This window comes from Aotus nancymaae, unplaced genomic scaffold (assembly GCF_030222135.1).
Source record: "Aotus nancymaae isolate 86718 unplaced genomic scaffold, 86718_ANA_hifiasm-v0.15.2.pri h1tg000058l, whole genome shotgun sequence".
Lineage (NCBI taxonomy): Eukaryota > Metazoa > Chordata > Mammalia > Primates > Aotidae > Aotus > Aotus nancymaae.
The window spans coordinates 41,072,501-41,095,746 of NW_026988472.1; the positions used below are offsets into that span (position 1 = coordinate 41,072,501).

Below are 23,246 nucleotides of genomic sequence, written 5' to 3' on the forward strand. Positions count from 1 at the left end.
CTGGAACACCATTTGGCAGTCTCTTATAAAACTAAAAGTGCAATTACTATACAACCAAGCCTTTGCCCTCTTGGACATTTATCCAAGAGAAATCAAAACTTATATTTATACAAAAACCTGTACATCAATGGTCATCACAACTTTACTTTTCATAGTCAAAAACTAGAAACAGCCAAGCTATCTTCCAATGAGTGAATGAATAAGCCAACTGTGAAACATCCATACCATGGAATAGTGCCCACAATATAAAATAAGGACCACTCATACATCCAGCCAGTCAGATGAATGTCCAGGGAATTATGTGCTGAGGCAGGTGTGGTTATAAAAGAGCAAGATGCGTCGTCGGGCATGGTGGCTCACGCCTGTAATCCCAGCACTTTAGGAAGCCAACGCAGGTGGATCACTTGAGGCCAGGAGTTGGAGACCAGCCTGGCCAACATGGTGAAACCCCATCTCTACAAAAACTACAAAAAAAAAAAAAAAATCAGCCAGATCCGGGCACAGTGGCTCATGCCTGTAATCTTAGCAATTTGGGAGGCCGAAGCAGGCAGATCACTGGAGGCCAGGAATTCAAGACCAGCCTGGCTAACACAGTGAAACCCTGTCTCTACCAAAAAATACGAAAATTAGCTTGGCATGGTGGCACGTGCCTGTAATCCCAGCTACTCAGGAGGCTAAGGCACAAGAATCGCTTGAACCCAGGAGGCGGAGGTTGCAGTAAGCCAGGATCACACCACTGTACTTCAGCCTGGGCAACAGACGGAGACTGTCTCAAAAAAAAAAAAAAGAAAAAAGAAAAGAAAAAGAGTAAAATGAAGCATCTTGGTAATCATGGAAATGTGCATCTTGATCATGACAGTGACAATCAAACTGACTCGTGACAAAACTGGGTAGAACTAAATACACACAAATAAATCAATACAATTAAGTGGGAGATCTCAATAAGATGTGTGGATAATATCAATGTCAATATTCTGGTTGTGATGTTCTATTACAGTTTTGCAAGATGTTATTGTTGGGAGGAATAGGTAAAGTGGAAGGGGTATTTCTCTGCATTATTTCTTACAACTACATGTATATCTTAAATTACCACAAAATTAAAAGTTTAGTTTGAAAAAAAGCTACCACTAGTTTTACATTAAGAATGTTGATGGATGCAGATTAAACAGTGCTACTAGTAACATGTATCATTTCAAACTCACCAAACTTGGAAGGAATGGAAAGCGATAAAGAGGCATTACCTTGGCTACAGCTCCTTCCTGATGAAGTTGGGTAATTCACTGTCTGAGTATTGTTTTTCACATTGGTTCCTGCTGTTTCTGGTGTTTCTGTAAGTATAACTTTTTCAAATACTGAAAGATAAGAACTCTCAACTATAAATTTTATACTGAGTGAAATTGTCCTTCAGGAAAGAAGGAAAAATAAAGACATCCTCACAAAATGGAAAATTAAAGGAATTTGTCCCTCACAGAGTTACCCTTAAAAAATGGCTATAGGAAAATCTTCAAACAGAAAAGATACTACAAGAGAAGAAAATCTTGGAGCCTCAGGAAGGAAGAAAGAATAATGGAAAGATCAGAAATACAGATGTGGAGAAACTAAATCACTTATACATTGCTGTTGGAAATATACAATAGCACAGCCTCTCTGGGAAACTGTTTGGCAGTTTCTTATAAAACTAAACATGCTATTACCATAAGACTCAGCAATTGTTCTCTTGGCATTCATGACAGAGAAATGAAAATTTATATTTACCCAAAAACCAGTACACAGTACATGAATGTTCAAAGTGGCTTTACTTGTAATATCCAAAAATTGAAAGAAAAAACCAGATGTCCTTCAATAAGGTGAATGGTTTTAAGAAAAAAAAAAAACTGTTCCTATCTGTACCATGGAAAGGAAGGAACTATTCATCAATAGAAAAGAAAAAACTACTGAGAAATGAAAACTTACATATATACAAAAATGCATACATGAAGATTCATAGCAGTTTTACACCCAATAGACAAAAAATAAAAATAAAATAAAAACACAAAAGACCCACCAGACATCCCTCAGCAGGTGAATGGTTGAATGAAACACAGTATATCTACCCCATGCAATACTATTCAGCAATAGGAATAAACTATTAATAGAAAATAATCCTGGATGAGTTTCTAGGAAATTAAGCTGAGTGAAAAAAAGCCAATTCCAAATATGATTCCACTTATATAACAATTTAAAGAGACAAAATTATAGAGATAGAGAAAAGATCAATGGAAGCCAGGAGTTAGGGATGGGTCATGGGGTGCTAGGGAATGGTGACCTGAGAGAGTTGGTATGGTTATCAAAGGTAGCACAACAGTGCCTCGTGCTGATGGAAATGATCTCTACCTTGACTGTGGTGGTGGGCACACAAACCTACTTGTGGAATAAAGCTGCATAGTACTAAATATACATACACACACAAATAAACACAAGTAAAATAGGACATCTCTATAAGATCTGTGGCTTGTATTAATGTGAATATCCTGGCTGTAATATTTTTGTTGTATTTTTGTTAAAAATAACTATTGGGGGAAGTTAGGGGAAGGGTAGTTAGGATTTCTTATACCTGTGTGTGATTCTGCACTATCTCAATATGAAAAGTTTAATTTGTAAAAACCTATCACTAAGAATTAATATTAAGAATGTTGATGAATCTAGATGAGAGGGCTGCTTGTGACATGTATCATTTCAAAATCACCAAAATTAGGAGTGACAGGAAGATTTGAAGAGGCCAGATTTGGGGCACTCATATTCCCAATAAAGCTGGATAATACACTGTCTGAGAGTTATTTTCCACATTGGTTCCTATTGTTCCCAGCGTGTCAATAAGTATAATTTTCTCAACTATTGAAAGAAAAGAATGCTCAGTCATAAATACTACATGAGGCAAAACTGTTCTTCTGAAAAAAAGGTAAAGACAAGACATTTCTCAAAAAAAAGAAAACTAAAAGAATCTGTCCCTAGCCGACTTACCCATATAAAAGATTAAAGGAAAATCTTCAGGCCTGGTGCAGTGGCTCATGCCTACAATCCCAATACTTAGGGAGGCAGAGGCAGGTGGATTCCCTGAGCCCAGAAGTTTAAGACTAGCATGGACAACATGAGACCCCACCTCTACAAAAAAAATTTAAAAATTAGCCATGAGTGGTAGCAACTACCTGTAGTCCCAGCTGAGTTGGGAGGCTGAGGGAGGGTCACCTGAGCCCACGAGGTAGAGGCTGCAGTGAGCCATGATCACACAACTGCACTCTAGCCTGGATGACAGAGTGAGAAGAAGGAAAGGAAGGGAAGGAAGGGAAGGAAGGGAAAGAAGGGAAGGAAAGGAAGGAAGGAAAGGAAGGAAGGAAGTCTTTAAACAGAAACAATATGATAAAAGAAGGAATCCTGGAGCATCAGGAAGATCAGGAAGGAAGAAAGACTTGATAGAAAGATCAGAAATATAGGCCAGGAACAGTGGCTCGGGCCTGTAATCCCAGCACTTTGGGAGGCCAAGGTGGGTGGATCACCTGAGGTCAGGATTTCAAGACCAGCCTAGCCAACGTGGCAAAACCCTGTTCCTACTAAAAATACAAAAATTCACCAGGTGTGGTGGTGGGCGCCTGTAATCCCAGCTACTTGGGAGGCTGAGGCAGAAGAATTGCTTGAACCTGGGAGGTGGAGGTTGCAGTGACCCAAGATCACACCACTGCGTTCCAGCCCGGATGACAGAGTGAGACTCCATCTCAATTAAAAAAAAAGAAAAGAAAAGAAAAGAAAAGAAAGATCAAAAATATAAATATGGAAAAACTTGATCACCCATACATGTAAAGCCTTTCTGGAAAAATGTTTGGCAGTTTCTTGTAAAATTAAACATGCTAGTACCATAAGACCCAGCAACTGTGCTCTTGACATGCTTGACAGAGAAATGAAAACTTATATTTATCCAAAAACCATACAGGAATGTTCAGAGCAGTTTACTCCTAATACCAAAGAGTGAAGTAGGAGGAAATAATGTCCTTCCATTGGTAAATGGTTAAAAACAACTATTGTATGTTCAAACCATGGAAGATTATCAGAAAAAAAAGAGGAACAACTGATACACACAACACCCTGTATAAGTCTTTAGGGAATCATACTGACTGAAAAAAAAATTACATGTCGTAAGATTCCCTTTATATAACACTCTTAAAGTGACAAAATTATAGAGGCTAGGGTTTGCCAGGGGTTAAGGAACACTCAGTGGGGAAGGAAAGGGTGACCTGAGAGAGGTGGGGGTGATTATCAAAGATGAGGCAGACTGGTGGTATGGAAATGTTCTATGTCTTGACTGTGGTGGTAAGAATCAAACCTATTCATGAAACAAATTTGCACAGAAAGAAATAGAGATACATATACAGATAAATAAAACTGGAGATATCTCAATTGCATCTGTGTATCAATGTCAATATCCTGGTTGTGTTAATTTACTATAGTTTTATAAGATGGTATTGTTGGGAGAAAAGGATAAAGCATAAAGAGGATCATTTCTATTATTTCTTACAAATACATATGAATCTAAAATTATTTCAAAATAAAAATGGCTAGGCACAGTGGCTCATGCCTGTGATCCCAGCAATTTGGGAGGCCAGGCAGGAGGACCACCTAAGGTCAGGAGTTTGAGACCAGCCTGGCCAACATGGTGAAACCTTGTCTCTACTAAAAATTCAAAAATTAGCTGGGCATGGTGGCATGCCCTATAGTCCCAGCTACTCAGGAGCCTGAGGCAGGAGAATCTCTTGAACCAGGAGGCAGAGATTGCAATGAGCCAAGTCCACTCCAGCCTGGGTGACACAGTGAGACTCAATCTCAAAAAAAATAAATTTTTTTTAAAAAAGTTTAATTTTAAAAATGAGCTACAACTAGCTTGCATTAAGGATGTTGATCTATCCAGATTCAATGGTTTCACCTGTAATGCAGCATCTGAAACTCACCAAAACTAGGTGGGAGGCAGTCAAATGAAGAGGAAGAACATGAGCCACTACCATTTCCCAAAGAAGTTGGGCAATTCGTTGTCTCAGGGTTGTTTTCCAGCCTGGTTTCTGCAATTCTTGGCATACCTACAGAAAAAACATTTTTCAAGTGCTAAGAACTCTCAACCATGAATTTACACATAGTGAAATTCTCTTTGAGTAATGATATGGTTTGGCTGTGTCCCCACCCAAATCTCAGCTTGAATTGTATCTCCCAGAATTCCCACACGTTGTGGAAGGGACCCAGGGAGAGGTAATTGAATCATGGGGGCCAGTTTTTCCCATGCTATTCTCATGATAGTGAGTAAGTCTCATGAGATCTGATGAGTTTATTAGGGGTTTCCACTTTTGCTTCTTCCTCATTTTCTCTTGCTGCCATCATGTAAGAAGGGCCTTTCACCTCCTGCCATGATTCTGAGGCCTCCCCAGCCATGTGGAACTGTAAGTCCAATCAAACACTTTTTTATTCTCAGTTTTGGGTATGTCTTTATCAGCAGCATGAAAATGAACTAATACAAGTAATGAACAGGCAATAAGGACATTCTCATATGAAGGAAAATTAGGATTACTTATCCCTCATAGACTTGCCCTTAAAGAAAGGATAAAGGAAAATATTTAGGCAGAAAGGATGTGATTTAAAAAAATGGATCTTTGGGCATCAGGAAGAAAGAAAGAACAGAAAAAGCACAATGCATGCAGAGAAACTGGACCACTCAGATGTTACTGGTGAGGAGATAAAATGATACAGCCCCTCTGAAAAAAATTTTTAGCATTTTCTTATAAAACTAAACATGGAGTACCATATGACCCAAAATTGCATGAAAACTTATGTTTACACAAAAACCAGTACATAAATGTTCATAGAGCTTTACCTGTATTGGCCAAAACCAGAAAATACTCCAGTTGTCATCCAATTACATACTGTAACACTCTCTTAATATAACATTCTTGAAGTGACAAAATTATAAACAGAGAACAGATCAGTAGTTACCAGGTGTTAGGCAGGGGGCAGGTTGGAAAGAAAGGGTGACATGAGGAAGTGAATGTGATTATCAGAGGGAAAGATGAGGCATCCTTGCAGTGATAGAAACATTCTGTGTCTTCACTGGTGGTAGACATTAAAACTACCTGTGATAAAACTGCAAAGAACTAAATACACATACACAAATTAATTACAGGTAAACCTGGGGACATCTCAGTAAGGTTTGTGGAGTATATCAATGTCAATAACTTGGATGTGATCATTTACTATAGTTTTAAAGATGTTATCATTTGGGGAAAATGCCTAAAGCATAAACAGGATCTCTCTGCATTATTTCTTACCACTGTGTGTGAATCTAAAATTATCTAAAAACTAAAAAGTTTAATTTGGAAAGAGTCACACTAGCTAACATTAAAAATACTGGTGAATCAGTAAGATTAAACAGCACTATTTGTAATATTTATCATTTCTTTCCTTTTTTTTTTTAAGACAGAGTTTCGCTCTTGTTGCCCAGGCTGGAGTTAAGTGGTGCAATCTCAGCTCACTGCATCCTCCCAGGCTCAAGTGATTCTCCTGCCTCAGCCTCCCAAGTAGCTCGGATTATAGATGCCTGCCACCATGCCTGGCTAATTTTTTGTATTTTTGGTAGAGATGAGGTTTCACCATGTTGGTCAGGCTGGTCTCAAACTCCTGACGTCAGGTGATCCACCCGGCTCAGCCTCCCAAAGTGCTGGGATTACAGGCGTGAGCCACCACACTCAGCAGTATAGGGAGGAATGAAGACAGACGAAGATACAGTATTTTGGCCACTATAATTTCCCATTAAAGTTGGGTAATTCACTGTCTCAGTACTGTTTTTATTGCTGGTTGCTGGTCTTCCTGGCATTTCTATAATAAAAAAGTTTTCAAGAGCTGTAACACAAGAACTTTACCCACAAATTCTATACCAAGCAAAATCATCCTTCAAGAAAGAAAGAGAAACAGACATTCACACACAAAGGAAAACAAAAAGAATTTGTCCCCAGTAGACTTACCCTTAAAGAAAGGTTGAAGAACAATCTTCAATCAAAAAAAGAAAATGATGAAAGAAGGAATCTTGGAGCATCAGGAAGAAAGAACAAAAGAAAGAGCAGAAATATGCATTCAGATAAACTAGATCACCCACATTTAGCTGGCAGGAATGTCAGATGGTACAGCTCTCCCTGGAAAACAGGCAGTTTCTCATAAAACTAAACATGCATATATCCAAACTCATCACACTGGGTATATTAAATATGTGCAGTTTTTAACTTATCAATTGCTAGGTTTGAATGTATCCTCTCCAAAATTCAGGTGTTGCCAATGTGATCGTATTAACAAATGGGGCCTTTAAGAGATGATTAAACTATGAGGTCTCCTCTCCCATGAATGGGATGAGGGCCCTTATAAAAGAGGCTTCACACAGCATTTTGAAATCTTGCCCTTCTACCTTCTGCCATGTGAGGACACAGTGTTCCTCTCTCGTAGAGGATGCAGCCCTCACCAGACAGACAAACCTGCTGGCACCTTGCCCTTGAACTTCCCAGCCTCCAGAACTGTGAGAAAATAAATTTCTGTTCTTTTTCAATCACCCAATCTATGGTATTTTGTTATAGCAACACAAACAGACCAAGACATTAATATCTCAATAAAGATTTGTTTAAAAAAAAAAACCTAAACATGCATTTAATATATAACCAGCAGTTGTACTCTTGGGTAATCATGTCAGAGAAATGAAAACTTCCATTTACACAAAAACTTGTATATGAATTTTCATAGCAGCTTACTCCTAATAGTCGAAAACTGGGAAAATAATTTCCTTCAGTAGATGAATCGTTAAACCATGGTACCCCTATACCATGGAATAGTACTCGGCAATAAAGGAACTACCGAAACACACAACTTGGTTGAATCTCCAGGCGATTATGTCGAATAAAAAAAAGCGAGTACCGAATGTTTACATACTATATGCATCCAATTATACAAAAATATTGAAGTGACAAAATTATAGAGATGGAGGAGAGATCACACTTGCCAAGGGTTAGAAATAGGTAAGTAGGGGAAGGAAAAGGAAGATGGGTTTGGTTATAGAAGGGCAATACAAGCAAACCTTCTGGTGATGGAATCGTTCTGTATCTTGACTATGACAGGAACATACAAACCTTTTCATGTGATAAAATTGTTTTTAAAAAATGCCTAAAGTCACAGACACACAAATAAATACAATTACAGTCTTATGAGATGTTACTACTGGGGAAAATTGGGGAAAGGGTATGTCTCCGGATTATTTCTTACAACTACATGTGCATCTATAATGGTTTCAAGATAAAACGTTTAATTTAAAAAATAACTAACACTAGTTTGCATGAAGGATGTTTTAAAATCTAGATTAAACAATGCTATCGGTAATATGTGTCATTTCAAACTCACCCAAATTAGAACTGATGCAGAAAGATGGTGGGGCTGTACCTAGGCCCACATTTCCATTTACCAGTGGAGCAGAATAATTCACATCAGGGTTATTTGCCAGACTGGGTTGTCCTGGTGGCAGACCTGCCACAGGTACTACTGTAGTAATGTGGGTAGATGAGATGGCAACATGGGTACTTTCAGCACCTCCACTGATAAAGTTATGTGGCATACAGAAACAAGGAAATGAGCCACCTTGTGCAACATACTGCTGTAATAAATGTGTGTAGACAATTCTTGGATATGATGAACTCTCCCTGCAGTCTTCCTCCCGCAGTCCAGAACATGCTGCTGACTCAAAAGATGTTCCTGCAGGGCTGGTCCAGGCATAGGTTTTCTGAGAATGTACCTATCCAGCGTAAGAGAACAGAATGAGTAAAGCTCTTTTCTTCGGTTCCTAGACTTCAATTTCTCCATGAGACATACAATCAAAACTTTTTTGTGTAAATCTAGACAACCTCAAAAATGACACCAACCTGGTATAAATCAACTGTAACTAAAAATGAGGCTTAAAAAGCTGATTAAAAACAAAACATTCCTATGTATTTCCCTTGCAACATCATTTTCCATTGTTAAGGATAAATGCTGTACTTTGATTATATGATTTTTGCTCTTCAACTCCACATTTTATACATGATAATTACTAACATAAAAATAATCAGTGTTGTAATCTGTCAGATCTAAACTTCAGCATTCTTCCAAGAGAATTTTAGTCCCCTGTCTGCTATTAAAGTAAGTAGAGAAAAGCCTTGATAATGGCAGTGTTACTAGTTCTCTATCAGTTCTAACTGATTGGTATCTTTAGGAGCTAGAGGTTTATCAAAGTTGTAAAAATGTTTTTGTAACATACATTTTATCAAAGGTGGTTTCTCCCAAGAACATTGCATTTCTGAAATAGCTCCACAAAGAGGGTCAACCTGCATAGTTGTATTTTCAATAAGATCTTCTAAATTCTATTATATTTTAAAAATAGTTCATATTTCAAAAGAAAAATAACATATGTGAAAATGCCATTAAGTCAAATGTTAACTGCTAGACACAACAAAAGTTCTCAAGCCATCAGAAATGTCTTGCTCCTATTAGAGTCCTGGCTGTAGGTGACACAGAGCCAACAGGTTGAGATCAGAAGCTCCAACATCGCCTCTGCTGCTCTACCCCATGTAGGCACTGAGGAAGCTCTAACGCTGACAAATGAATGTGCCACAATGCCTCTACACCAGCACATTGACGATGAAGACACTGCACATCAAGGGAGGTGCTATTTTAGGAAAGAAACACTCAAATCTTCTAAAAGACCAAAGGCTCACTTTATAATGTTCATAAGTATCATATAAGTTCATATATGTACAAATATGAAGTCTGTATTATATATAGACACTGAGTGTGCCATTCTAGAAAGAACATTGAGCCAAATATAACAGATGTGACTTTTGGCTTCAAATATTTTAAAATCATGCAGTCAACAACTAACCTTACAAAACCATTGAGTACACATCCCCTATGTGCCAATCAAGCATATGACTGATAAAAATCTGAGAATTCTTCTTGAAATTCACAGAAATTTTGGGGAAAAAAATACACTTAAACAAAGGACCAGAAACATTTTCTCATTCAATCAACTAAACGTTTATTGAGGGCCCACCACCTGGCAGAACTATTTTTCTAGGTGTTGGGAACATGGACTGAAAATAAGCTCCTGGCCAGGTGCAGAGGCTCAAGCCTGCAATCCCAGCATTTTGGGAGACCAAGGCAGATGGATCACTTGAGCTTAGAGGTTCGAGACCAGCCTGGCCAACATGGCAGAACTCCATCTCTAACAACAAAAAATAAAAATAAAAATAAAAAAACTCCATCTCTAGAAAAAAAATACAAAAAAGTAGCCAGGCCTGGTGGCGTGCACCTGTAGTCCCAGTTACTTGGGAGCCTGAGGTGGGAGAATCACCTGAGCCCGGGAAGTTGAGGCTGCAGTGAGCCATGATTGCACCACCACTACACTCCAGCCTGCACAACGGAGTGAGGCCCTGCAAAAAAAAACAAAAAATTAAAAAATTAAAAAAAAAAAAAAGCTCCTGTCCCAGAGGAACTTTCATCTCAGCTGGGAGAGAGACAAGTAAAGAGAGGATTCCAATAAACAACGTTATTATCAGGCTGGAACAGTGTTTTGCAAAGTGGTCCACGGACCAGCAGCATCAACATCACCTGTAAGCTTATTAGAAATGCCAAACTCCAGGCTGTACCCCAGACCTGTGAAGCCAGAAACTCTGAGAGTGGGGGCAGTGGTCTTTGTTTTCACAAGACCCCCAGGTGATTCTGATGCCCCCAGTGAGAACCACTGGGCTGCGGCACTGAGGTAAACAGTGCAGGATCTACCGCCACTTATCAGCTGTGTGACCCGGGGCCAGTTACTTAACTTCTCTGTGCTTCAGTGTCCTCGTGTAGGGAATCGGGATGAAAATCTCTCAGGGCTCTCTTGAGGATGAGAACATTGCTATAGTATTAGGTTAATGCTAACAGCAACAACACTACACTATGCCCAGTTCAACAGTGCTCAGTGGTCTCTTCATGTTACTAGTGTTATTACCAGCATCATGGCACAGGCAGGAACAGGAGGCTAAGTGTGCACAGAAGAGCAGGCCTAACCCAGGCTGGCAGTCACGGAGAGCTTTTCAGAGGAGGTGAGGTCTGAGGTGAGAATTAAAACATGAGAAGGTGCTCGCCAGGTGAGGATGCATGTAAGGGCTTACACAGGGCAGAAGGAACAGCAGGTTCAAAAATACCCACAGAGAAAAACAGGAAGCCAGGTGTGGAGACAGCAAGTATCAATGACATTCCAGGAACGGGGCTGTCATGGGAAGCAGAGAGTGAGCATGACAGGAAAGCAGGGATGGGAGGCAAGAGAAGTGGCTTCTCCAAGCTATGGGAGAACTCATAGAGGGGAAAGGGGGACAGGAACAGGGGCAGCTCTGAGTTCCAGGAAGGGAACCAGACACAGAAAAGAGCAAGGGTGTCAGCCCTGGCCACTAGAATAGTCAGGAAGGGGTTAGAAAAAGAGCAGGGATGGGGCAGTTGGTTGGCTGTGGGGATAGATATGAGGACTTGGAAGGGAGGACTGCCCCAGGTGCTCCACTGTCTCCAGGAATGAAGAGGCAGGACTAGGGGCCTGAGGTAGGCAGGGGACGGACAGCAGAGGGCATCCTCCTCTGCTCCCAGCCTAAGCAGGACGGAGGTGGACTCAAGAGGGAACTGGGATGAAAGAACAAGGCAGGCTGCAGCGCCACCCCTGTGATCTAGAATGGGCAGGGGAGGAAAGATGGCTCCTTGGGAGAAGAACCATTGGGGCCATTTCAGACTGACCGTGGCCCTGGGCACCTACCCCCACAGATGCTGCCTCCCACCCCAGCGTGCAGGCTTGCTGAGGGGTACCCTGGCCTAGCAGTGCATGGGGAGGCAGGCTGGGGAGAACCCGCTCCCTCCCTCCCCAACTCACCTCTGCACCCACTTCCCCACAAGACCGCATGCATGTGTCTCTTGGAAGCACTCCACTTCTGTTCTCACCCATGATCATGATAAACACCCAAACAATTTTACTTTCCAAAGTATTTCAGCTCATTCCATTCAGGAAACCTTATATATGGCAAGAAACATTACCTTTTTATAACCTTCATTACCTCTGGCTTATAACTCACAAAATTCCTGGTAATCACATCTCTACAAACATGGTGATTCTTACAACACCCCCTCAAAACTACCTAAGGTATATTTCTTTACAAAACCTTGATGGGGGCCGGGTGCGGTGGCTCACACCTGTAATCCCAGCACTTTAGGAGGCTGAGGTGGGCGGATCACGAGGTCGGGAGATCGAGACCATCCTAGTCAACATGGTCTCTACTAAAAAATACAAAGCCCCGTCTCTACTAAAAAATATAAAAAATTAGCCAGGCATGGTGGTGTGCACCTGTAGTCCCAGCTACTCAAGAGGCTGAGGCAGGGGAATCCCTTGAACCCAGAAGGTGGAGGTTGCAGTGAGCTGAGATTGGGACACTGCACGCCAGCCTAGAGACAGAGCGAGACTCTGTCTCAAAAAAAAAAAAAAAAAAAACCTTGATAGGCTGCCATTTTATTTCCATTGAGATATCTTGATACACATTCAGGCACATACTAAATTTCATCCAAATCAGCCAATTTCCTTTAAGGTTTACTTTGGAGAAATGAAATGTGAAACAATCTAGATGAAAGAGGCTAACTACATTTGATCAGTTATGGGCTTTTTTTGTTTAAAAAAAAGGAGGGGCTATAGAAATTATTTTTACTTCAATTTTTTCACCTTGGGATACTGTTCTAACTAGAAATCTTTTGTAAAAATGTATCACAATGAGATGATAATCATAAAGAACTTGACACAGAAAAATTTCTATTAATAGTACAATGGCGGCAGGATGCAGTGGCTCACGCCTGTAATCCCAGCATTTTGGGAGGCCGGGCGGGGGCGGGCAGTCATCTGAAGTCAGGAGTTTGAGGCCAGCCTGGCCAACATGGTGAAACTCTGTCTCTACTAAAAATACAAAAATTAGCCGGGCATGGTGGCGTGATATATATATATATTACAATGGCATTAAATGCAATAAAGAAAATTTCAGCTCAGTATTACAGAAAAATACATTTGAGAGACAAAATTTCATGCCTTATAACAGTGTTGGAATCCGGAAAGATGGTTTCGATCATTTTCATCACAGGAAACTTCATTGTTCTACTAATATTATAAAAATAAGTAGTCAATGTTTAATATCACTAGAAGCCAAAGTAAGCACTATAAAAAATAACACCTTAAATATTTATGTTTTTAATTCTTTTTGTTTCTCCCCTATGTACCAGAGGATTTCAGAGTCTTATAAAGCCAAGAAAAAGTAAAAACAAAACCCACATTCATATGAGAATAAAAGAGTTGATTAATAAAGGAGGTAGGCAAAGAAGTTATTATATAAGAACCTAGGTTTAAAAAAAGCTACTGAATATCAGTATGAACATGTAGTTCTAATATATATAAAGACAGAGATAGAAATATAGGTTTATGTGTATGCATGGATTAGGATACCTACATTTATTTCCTAGCTCTGTCCACTGAGAAGGCCTAGAATCAATGACACAAGAGGAACAATGAACACACCTAGTGTCCAGATCTTGGTTTCTAAACACCAGTCTCCAACTAAAGGAACCAGGGCTCCTTAGAGAAAAGTTGAATTCCAGGGCTAAGAGGGAAAGTACAAATGAGCCTAGAATATCTTGTGGTGGCAGAAAAAAAGGTAGGGGCAGGTCAAGAGGCCATAGGAGTCAACTGAAGGAGCTCCCAAGAACCAAAGCTGGAAAATTTGATCAATGAATAAATAATGATAATACTGGATTATACTCACATAATACAATAAATATCCATGAGTCCATATTTATATGAATATACATAATTGAATAAATAAATAAGTGGAAGATAAAGGACAGCTCATCCTTGCAAATGCATTCCAATTAATAAATCCAGAATAAGGCACATGCCACAATAATGGCTGCTGCAGGTAAAATCCATGGATGGATGATAACTAAATCTCGGTGAATTGAAGAGAAACAGGATATTAGCACAGTCTCAAAATTCCCTGCCACCCAAAATCTTTATCATGGACAATGGGGAAAAGTAATAACTTTACTTTGGAAAAAATATGGAAAACATCACGTTAACCAAGTGATCAATGTTAACATCACCAATAAAAAAATATGTCAACACCATGTACCCCCCAATATGATTCAATGAGGAAATAACATCACTCGTGTGGGACTCTTGCCAAAAATGCATAATCTCTATCTATTCAAGAGAAAGAATCAGACACACCAAGATCAAGACATTTCGTGAAATAATTGACCAGTAGTCATCAAGAGTGTCAAAGTCATGAAAGACAAGGAAAGAATGAGGAGCTGTCACAGACTAGAAGAGGCTAAGGAGACACAACTAAATTCAGTGTGGGATACTGAATTTTATCCTGGAACAGAAAAAGGACATGGAATTGGGAGAAATGGCAAAATTCAAACAAGGACCATAGTTTAGCTAATAATACTACACTAACGTTCATTTCGGGTTCTGATAACTGTGCTGTGATTATTACAATTACCATAATTTTAAGTTATACAGGCAAGTTAACATTAAGGGAAGCTTTGTGAAGCATATATATGAGAATTCTCTGTAATATTTTTGCAACTCTTCTATAAATCTATTAATTATTTTAAAAATTAGAAAAGCTAATGAAACTGGGTACAGAACTGCTGTGAAATTCCTACTAAAGAAAAGAAGGAAACAAAACGCTTCAGAGTTCATTGTCTAATGAAAAGAAGCATACAGATTCAGGAGAGAGAAATATTTCCTTAAGCCTGAGTTCAGAGTAATTCTACAGTATATATGAAGACTGAAAAAGAATCCAAATTTCTTTCTTGGAATATATTTGGCAATTAGCGTTTAATATTATATGAAGATTCAAAGTCTGGTATACATTCATTAATGATACTTCCACCTTCTCCACAATCAAGAATTCATGTTATTGTCTAAGGAAAATGTATTAATGAACGAAAAGAAAATATGAAAGAAAGAAAAGTTCAGGACTTCTATTTCATTTTCAAGAAGCACCTAAGGCCTATTTGTGATATCAAAGGACCTTTGCCCATTGCAAATCGTACAACTACAGGAAAAGATATATTTGCTGAATTGTGTTCTCATTAACCCAACTACACTTAAGACACCATTTTCATCAGGCTTAACCGTTTATATACTTCATGGCAGATACATGAATCTTCTAGCACCAGAACTGCTTTAGAAGCAAATATTTCTAACGATGAACAAAGAACCAAATGTTAAATGGTTTTTGATTTTCAAATAATCCAACAGTGACACTCTGTGGACAAGACAGGAAACATTTAAGCACCTATTTTTCTTCACAAATTAATCTGTAAATCATCTTAAAATACTTTTTGGAGTAAGATAGGGTATAAATAAGTAAACAGACAGTAAATAACCATTATATTTCTGTATAATTATTCTAAGGATGAATTGTGGGCCATAAGAATAATTTTAATAGAAACATACCAAGTAGGTATCTACTTCTTTATTTCAAAATACATGATAAAAAATTATCATGGAATAATAATGGCGATTCCTCAAGGACCTAGAAATAGAAATTCCATTTGACCCAGCAATCCCATTACTGGGTATATACCCAGAGGATTATAAATCGTTCTATTATAAAGACACATGCACATATATGTTCATTGCAGCACTGTTTACAACAGCAAAGACCTGGAACCAACCCAAATGCCCATCAATGATAGACTGGACAAGGAAAATGTGGCACAATACACCATGGAATACTATGCAGCCATGAAAAACAGTGAGTTCATGTCCTTTGTAGGGACATGGATGAACCTGGAAACCATCATTCTCAGCAAACTGACACAAGAACAGAAAATCAAGCACCGCATGTTCTCACTCATAGGTGGGTGTTGAACAATGAGAACACATGGGCACAGGAAGGGGAGCATCACACACTGGGGTCTGTTGGGAGGAGGCCAGGGGAGGGACAGCAGGGGGTGGGGAGGTTGGGGAGGGATAACATGGGGAGAAATGCCAGATATAGGTGACGGGGGATAGAGGCAGCAAACCACCTTGCCATGTATGTACCTATGCAACAATCCTGCACGATCTGCACATGTACCCCAGAACCTAAAGTACAATTAAAAAAGAATTAACCGAATTAGCCCAGCATTACAAATTTATTAGACAGCCAAAACTGTATGGAATTATAATAGAGATTAATAATTGTAAACACAATATTACCATCTTACCCTTATATAGTGCTTCATGCTTTCCAAAATGCTTTCACATAATTATGTACAAAACCATGACACTCGGCAGATAATTAGCATTATCCCAAAAAATTAAAATATTCAGGGTGATAGAAGTTAAGAATTGCCTACACTACTTATGTGGCACTGATATCCACATCCTTATGTAAGTAAATAAACCCATTTTCTGTTAAGCCAAATTATATATAATTTAATAATCTATTTTATTCAACTTCAGAGATCAAAAAGCACAGGAGAATATAGTGGTACTGTAAAACAGTACGACTGCTTAGAAAAACTGGCAATTTCTCACAAACTTTCATCTACCCCGTTACCTAATATTTCCACTCCCAGATATTTACCCAAATTAAATGTAAACATAGGTTCATAAAGAGACTGCCATGAGCATGTTCATAGCCACTTTACTCCTAATAGCCCAAATGTCTATCAAAAGAATGGGTAGGCCGGGTGCAGTGGCTCATGCCTGTAATCCCAGAACTTTGGGAGGCCAAGGCAGGCGGATCACCTGAGGTCAGGAGTGTGAGACCAGCCTGACCAACATAGTGAAACATCATCTTTACCAAAAATACAAAAATTAGCTGGTCTGGTGGTGAGCACCTGTGATCTCAACTGCTCAGGAGGCTAAGGTAGGAGAATCACTTGAACCCAGGAGGTGGAGGTTGCAGTGAGCTGAGATAGCGCCACTGCACTCCAGCCTGGGCAACAGAGAGCAAGACTACATCTCAAAAAAAAATGGATAAGAAAATTATGAGTATTCATATGACAGAATGACAGAATACCACTCAGCAATGAAGAGGAATAAAATATTAATATTATGAAACAAATCCCCAAAACATTCTTCTAAGGGAAAAAAGACTCTGACCCAAAACAGTGCATACTGTACAATTCTATTTATGTGAAGTTCTAGAATGGGAAAAACTCATCTAGGATGGAAAAAAACATCAAAATGGTATTTCCCCCAAAGTTAAGGGAGATGGGGACTTACTGGGAAGAGGTCGGAGGTCACTTTCTGGGGTGATGACAATGTTCATTATTGTCCTTTTTTTTTTTTTTTTTGAGACAGAGTCCCACTCTGTCACCCAGGCTGGAGTGCAGGGCTCGATCTCAGCTCACTGCAACCTCCACCTCTTAGGTTCAAGTGATTCTCCTGCCTCAGCCTCCCGAGTAGCTGGAATTATAGGCATGCACCACCAGGCCCAGCTCATTTTTTTGTATTTTTAGTAGAGACGGGGTTTCACCACGTTGGCCAGGCTGGTCTCAAACTCCGGACCTCAGGTGATCCACCCACCTTGGCCTCCCAAATTGCTGGGATTACAGGCATGAGCCATCACACCTGGCCAAAATGTTCATTATCTTCATGGAGTGTAAGTATACATACTTATCAAAACTCACTAATTTGTGCATTTTACTGCATGAAATTCAACTCCATTTTTTAAAAAGAAATACAGCAGAATGAAAAGAACAAAGAAAGATTTTCACTTTAATAAACAAACCATAATATCTACCTCTGGAGTAGATAATCTTCCTCTTTTGGGCAAATCCACTTCCTCTAAGTTGTAGCTGTGTCTTCTTAAATCAACTAGGTGTTGCATTTGTGAAACTGTTTGGCCACCATGGACAACTGTGAAGCAATGCATAAAAATGTTATTTCATACACTACCATCTTAATAACCTTAATACAGATAAGCTCTCAGAATGCTAACTCAAATTAAATTGGACTTTGGGTTGAATTTTAGAGTGACAAAACAAGCATTCTTCCATGACCAATTTAGAGTAACTCTTTTAAAATTCAAGGGCTACATTACTCATGACTAGGAATAAGAATCAAATCAAATGCAATTACAAACTGTGAAGTGACTGCTTAGTAACTTAAAGCCTACAAAGTAAATGCTGGAAACAAATAAAAAAGAGAACACAAGGACTAACTGCTTTTGTAAAGGAGCTCCAAATGGCCCCTGAGAAAGAAGACAGCATTGTGTCCAAAATATAAGCCAGGAATCTATTCTGGATCGGGCCCCCACCGCTAAGTCGGCTGGGCAGACCACTAGAGACATCACCTCCTCACCTGCCAGGTTAACACCAGTTGAGATGATCTCTAAGGTCCATTTCAGTTTTCAAGTTAGGATTGCCTCATCAAATGTGATATTAAGTCTAAATAAATGGATGCGAAATGTAAACCAAAAATCTAGAATTAAGAAGGTTCGGTTATGACTCTGAGTCACTTAACTATGGAACTGGAAGAAGACACTGGCTGCAACAGTATTGGATTATATCTTGTACTAGAGATTCACTTTGAAAGCCTGCCTCGCAGTTACTGCAAGGGACATTTTAATGAAAGAGCTACTTCACTTAAACCTTCCTGAGCCAGGGCAGTAATGAGAGGCACAATTAAGGGCAGCAGGTTTCATCTCTTTCCTGTTTCCTTTCATTCTATAGTGGAGATCCTAATGACCAAGGGCCCAAAAGAGAGAAATCAAAAGGGGATAAAGAAAATGGGAGAACTAACTCTCGAGTTAGATAAATGCAGACAAATGTTATATAGAAATATCAAGTTATAAAATACCTCCAGGCTGGACCCAGTGGCTCACACCTGTAATCCCAACATTTTAGGAGGCTGAGGCAGGAGGATTACTTGAGCTCAGGAGTTGGACACTAGCCTGGGTAACATAGCAAGATATCACCTCTACTAAAAATTAAAAAAAAATTAGCTGGGCATGGTGGCATGCGCCTGTCATCCCAGCTACTGGGAAGACTGATGTGGGGTGGGAGAATTGCTTGAGCCGGGGAAGTTGAGGTTACAGTGAGCTGTGATTGTGCCATTGCACTCCAGCCTGGGTGACAAAGTGAGACCCTGTGTCAAAAATAATAATAATAATAAAATGAAAGATACAATAAGATACCTCCAAATTGAGCCATAACTTCAACCAAAATTTACCTTTTAAACTGGTTTGAATTTTTTCTGACTATAATACAAGCTGTAAGTAATTAAATTCCGATGAATTCAAAGGAACTACACAGCAAGGAGAATAAACCAACTATTGCAGCACACAGCAAGAAGTAAAAAAAAAAAAGCCAGACACAAGCCAAATGTGGTGGCACGTGCCTATAGTTCCAGCTACAGAGAAGCTGAGGCAGGAGAATCAATTGAGCCCAGGAGTTCAAGTCCAGCCTGGGCAACACAGCAGGACCCTGTCTCTGAAAAAAAATGCCAGATATAAAAGAGAGTATAGCATATGGTTCAACTGGTATAAAACTCAAAAACAGGCAAAAGTAATCTATGGTAGAAGTCAGGATAGTGGTTACTGTACAAAGAAGAGTAGTGATTGAAAGGGGGTGGATAGGATTCTAGGGAGCTCATAACCTTCTATTTCTTGGTTATGAGAGCTGGTTATATGCATGAATTAGTTTGAAAATTATTTAAGCTGTATATTTACGATGTGTGCATATTTTGTATGTCATAGATTTCCATAAAAAGTTCACCTATGGCCGGGTGTGGTGGCTCATGCCTGTAATCCCAGCACTTTGGGAGACTGAGGCGGGTGGATCACTTGAGGCCAGGAGTTTGAGACCAGCCTGGCCAACAAAGTGAAATCCTCTCTCTACTAAAAATATAAAAATTAGCTGGGCAGGGTGGTGTACGTCTGTAATCCCAGCTACTCGGGAGGCTGAGGCAGGAAAGTCACTTGAGCCTGGGAGGCACAGGTTGCAGTGAGCCAAGATCACACCACTACACCCCAGCCTGGGTAACAGAGCAAGACCCTGTCTCAAAAAAAAAAAAAAATTCACCTAAAAAATTCAGCTTATTATAAATAATTTAGAATCTAAATAAAAAGAGAAAGCAATCCACAGCAATAAATATTGTAACCTTTAAATATATTTATTTTTCTTATATATTTTATATACTTTGAATTATATTGTATATATATTCTGAGCAATTTTGTGTGTAATTTATAATTTTAAAAACATTTTTAAATGCCTGAATAATACTCCATTTTATGGATGTCCAGAGGTTTTGCTACCTGTTTTCCACTGTGGGACATTTATATGGCTTCTAATTTTTCACTATTTTGGTATAATGATGTGTATACATTCAAAGGTAAACATTTCTGTACACCTCTGAACAGTTCCTTATAATGGATATCTAGAAGAATCACTAGATCAAAGTCTATGAATATTTGGGGAACTCTTGATAGGTGAGGTACTGCCAAAAAGTTCAAAAAGGTTGTACTAATTTACATTTCAAGATAACTGCAATGCAATGGTTTTTCTCCATTATCACTAGAGTAAATTATCTTTTACCAACTGTTAATTTGATAGACAAAAGTTTAAAGCTTGTATCTCATTTAAGTTTGCATTTTCTATCCACTAGTATTTCTTGTTCTGTGAATTGTTCTGCTCACTGCCTAATTGGGGTCTCAATGTTTCCTGTCTGATTTGTATGAGGTCTTGCTCTCTTAAGGATAGTACCCTTCAAAGTGTATAATTGCAACAAACACCCTTCTCAGGTGGAGGTATGATTTAGAAGAGTGACGTTTTTTAAGCTAGGGAGGGGTTTCTTTATTTGTTTATTACCCCAAATTCATTAATATTTTTGTGACTTTTTCAGCTGCTTTTACACTTAGTCTTTCACTAGGATTAGAGAAAACAATCAACTCTATTTTCTTCTAGTTTTTTCCATACTTCCACTTATTGGGTCTTCAACTCTTTAATCCATCTCAAAATTATTTAAGTGTATGATGTGAGATGAAATGAAATGGGTTTTCCCTCCAACAGTTAAGCATTTTTCCCAGCATGTTATTTCCTTTCCATCATTCCTGTATTAATGTACTCTAGTATGTTAACTCTAAATCCTTTGTTTTGTTTGTGAGTTTCTATCACATTAAGTCTGGCTCCCTATTTTATAACTGTATTTTAATAACATAATATTTTAATAACTATATCTTTAAAATGTTTTAGTGTTTGATATGGTAAATCACCAACTGTCCCTTAAACAGTTTTCTCCTAAGATTTTTTTCACACCTATACTAGAGTGTTTTTTCACATCCAAGAATAATTTGTGTCTCTCCACTTCCTCAAGCCTTATTTTATGATCCTCAGTATTTGCGGTCCTTTCATAAAGGTCCTGCTATTTTTATTTATTTATTCCTCAGAGTGTTTAAATTTATTTCATAGCCATTATCAATTGGGTCTTTTTCCTATATGTTTTCTAACTACTTAACGCTACTATATGAAAAAACTATTCGTTCTTATAATTTAATAAAACTAATTAGCTAAACTGACTCAAGGAGAAATAGAAAATCTTAATGGACCTATAATGAGAGGTTGAAGCAGTAATCACAAACTTCCCAGTAAAGAAAAGCCCAGAACCAGATGGCTTCCCCACTGATTTCTACCAAACATTAAAAGAATCAACACTGGCTGGGTGCGGTGGCTCATGCCTGTAATCCTAGCACTGTGGGAGGCTGAGGTAGACAGATTGCTTGAGGTCAGGAGTTCGAGGCCAGGCTGGGCAACATGGCAAAACCCTGTCTCTACTAAAAATACAAAAATTAGCTGGGCATGGTGGTGTGCGCCTGTAGTCCCAGCTACTTGGGAGGCTGAGGCAAAAGAATCTCTTGAACTTGGGAGGTGGGGGTTGCAATAAGCAGAGATGCCACAACTGCACTCTAGCCTGGGCAACAAAGCAAGACCCTGTCACCCTGACACCCCTCCAAAAAATAAGAATTAACACCAATCCTTCTCAAACTCTTCCAACAAATTAGATAAAAGAACACTTCTTAACATTCTGTCTCCCACAGAACAAAGGAGACATGGCAAAGCTTAAGTGAAGGGAAAATGCAAGCAAAAGTAAACCTTGTGGTATTAGCACGAAGGTAAGCCCTCTGGTAATAACTAATTACTGTAAAGGTTACAGGAATATTTAAGCAATTTACTGGTAATGGGGACCAGAGCGCAAAATTTTGCCAGAAAGGAAATTTAACAAAATTACCATGTGACATTTGGAGTTGATGGTGATGGTCACCACTGGAGCCTGGAAAATTTGGTTGTATGGCTGCGACATCAGTGGAATAATCTGCTGTGTCATTGGTGGAATTAACTGCTCTTTCAAAATCTTCCACTGTCTCAGTACTGCGATCATCATTGTCATCATCACTGTCGTCAACAGTTACAATAATAAAATCTAAGAATAAGCAAAGAGAAAGATTAGATTCAATACCACATTAAATAGTTTCTTGAGGAAGCCAGCTTATAAAGTTATAGATTGTTTAAAAAACATATTTTAGCTGAAAATTTGTATTATATATTTTTATATCTGTAATCATTACAAGTTAGCTAATGAACCAATAGTAGGAATTTTTGAAGTATGTACATATGTATGTATACATACACACACATAGAGTACTATCTCTAGTACTTCCAATTTTGTAGGCAATAAATTTCTTCTCATTTGAGAAATGTGGCCAGCTGGCCCATGCCACAGCGTTCAATGATATGCTTTTCACTTAAATGATGCAACTGGTGTTAAGTAGACACACTTGTGGTGACCATGAAGTTCTAAACTGTTCTCTAAAAACTAATATTAATGTTTATGATGACTGATAATGCAGAAATAAAGTGCAAAAGTAAATGTCATTATGAAATGAATTCAAACTGAATCTCACAAAATGTGAAATAAGTAACCACAAATAAACCAGATGTGAAATATCAACTAGATAAACCATTCTAATGAATATGAAAATACATTATGCAAAATGTCTAAGATCAAAATGAGTTTTATTGGATTCCCCCAAGCAAGATGGCTGAACAGGAACAGCTCCGGTGCACAGCTCCCAGCAAGATCCACGCAGAAGGTGGGTGATTGCCACATTTCC

General features: G+C 38.8%; 1 protein-coding gene across 1 annotated transcript in view; it reads right to left on the minus strand.

Moving 5' to 3' along the window:
• Positions 1-22,923, minus strand: part of BEND2 (BEN domain containing 2) — a 53,413-nt gene extending 30,490 nt beyond the window's left edge. The window contains 10 exon segments of the mRNA XM_064364572.1: positions 2,726-2,785; positions 2,788-2,871; positions 6,754-6,885; positions 8,446-8,833; positions 13,818-13,825; positions 17,864-17,995; positions 19,062-19,134; positions 19,137-19,225; positions 22,364-22,555; positions 22,911-22,923. Coding sequence (XP_064220642.1) covers positions 2,726-2,785; positions 2,788-2,871; positions 6,754-6,885; positions 8,446-8,833; positions 13,818-13,825; positions 17,864-17,995; positions 19,062-19,134; positions 19,137-19,225; positions 22,364-22,555; positions 22,911-22,923 — 1,171 coding nt within the window.
• Between the last annotated feature and the right edge of the window lie 323 nt (positions 22,924-23,246).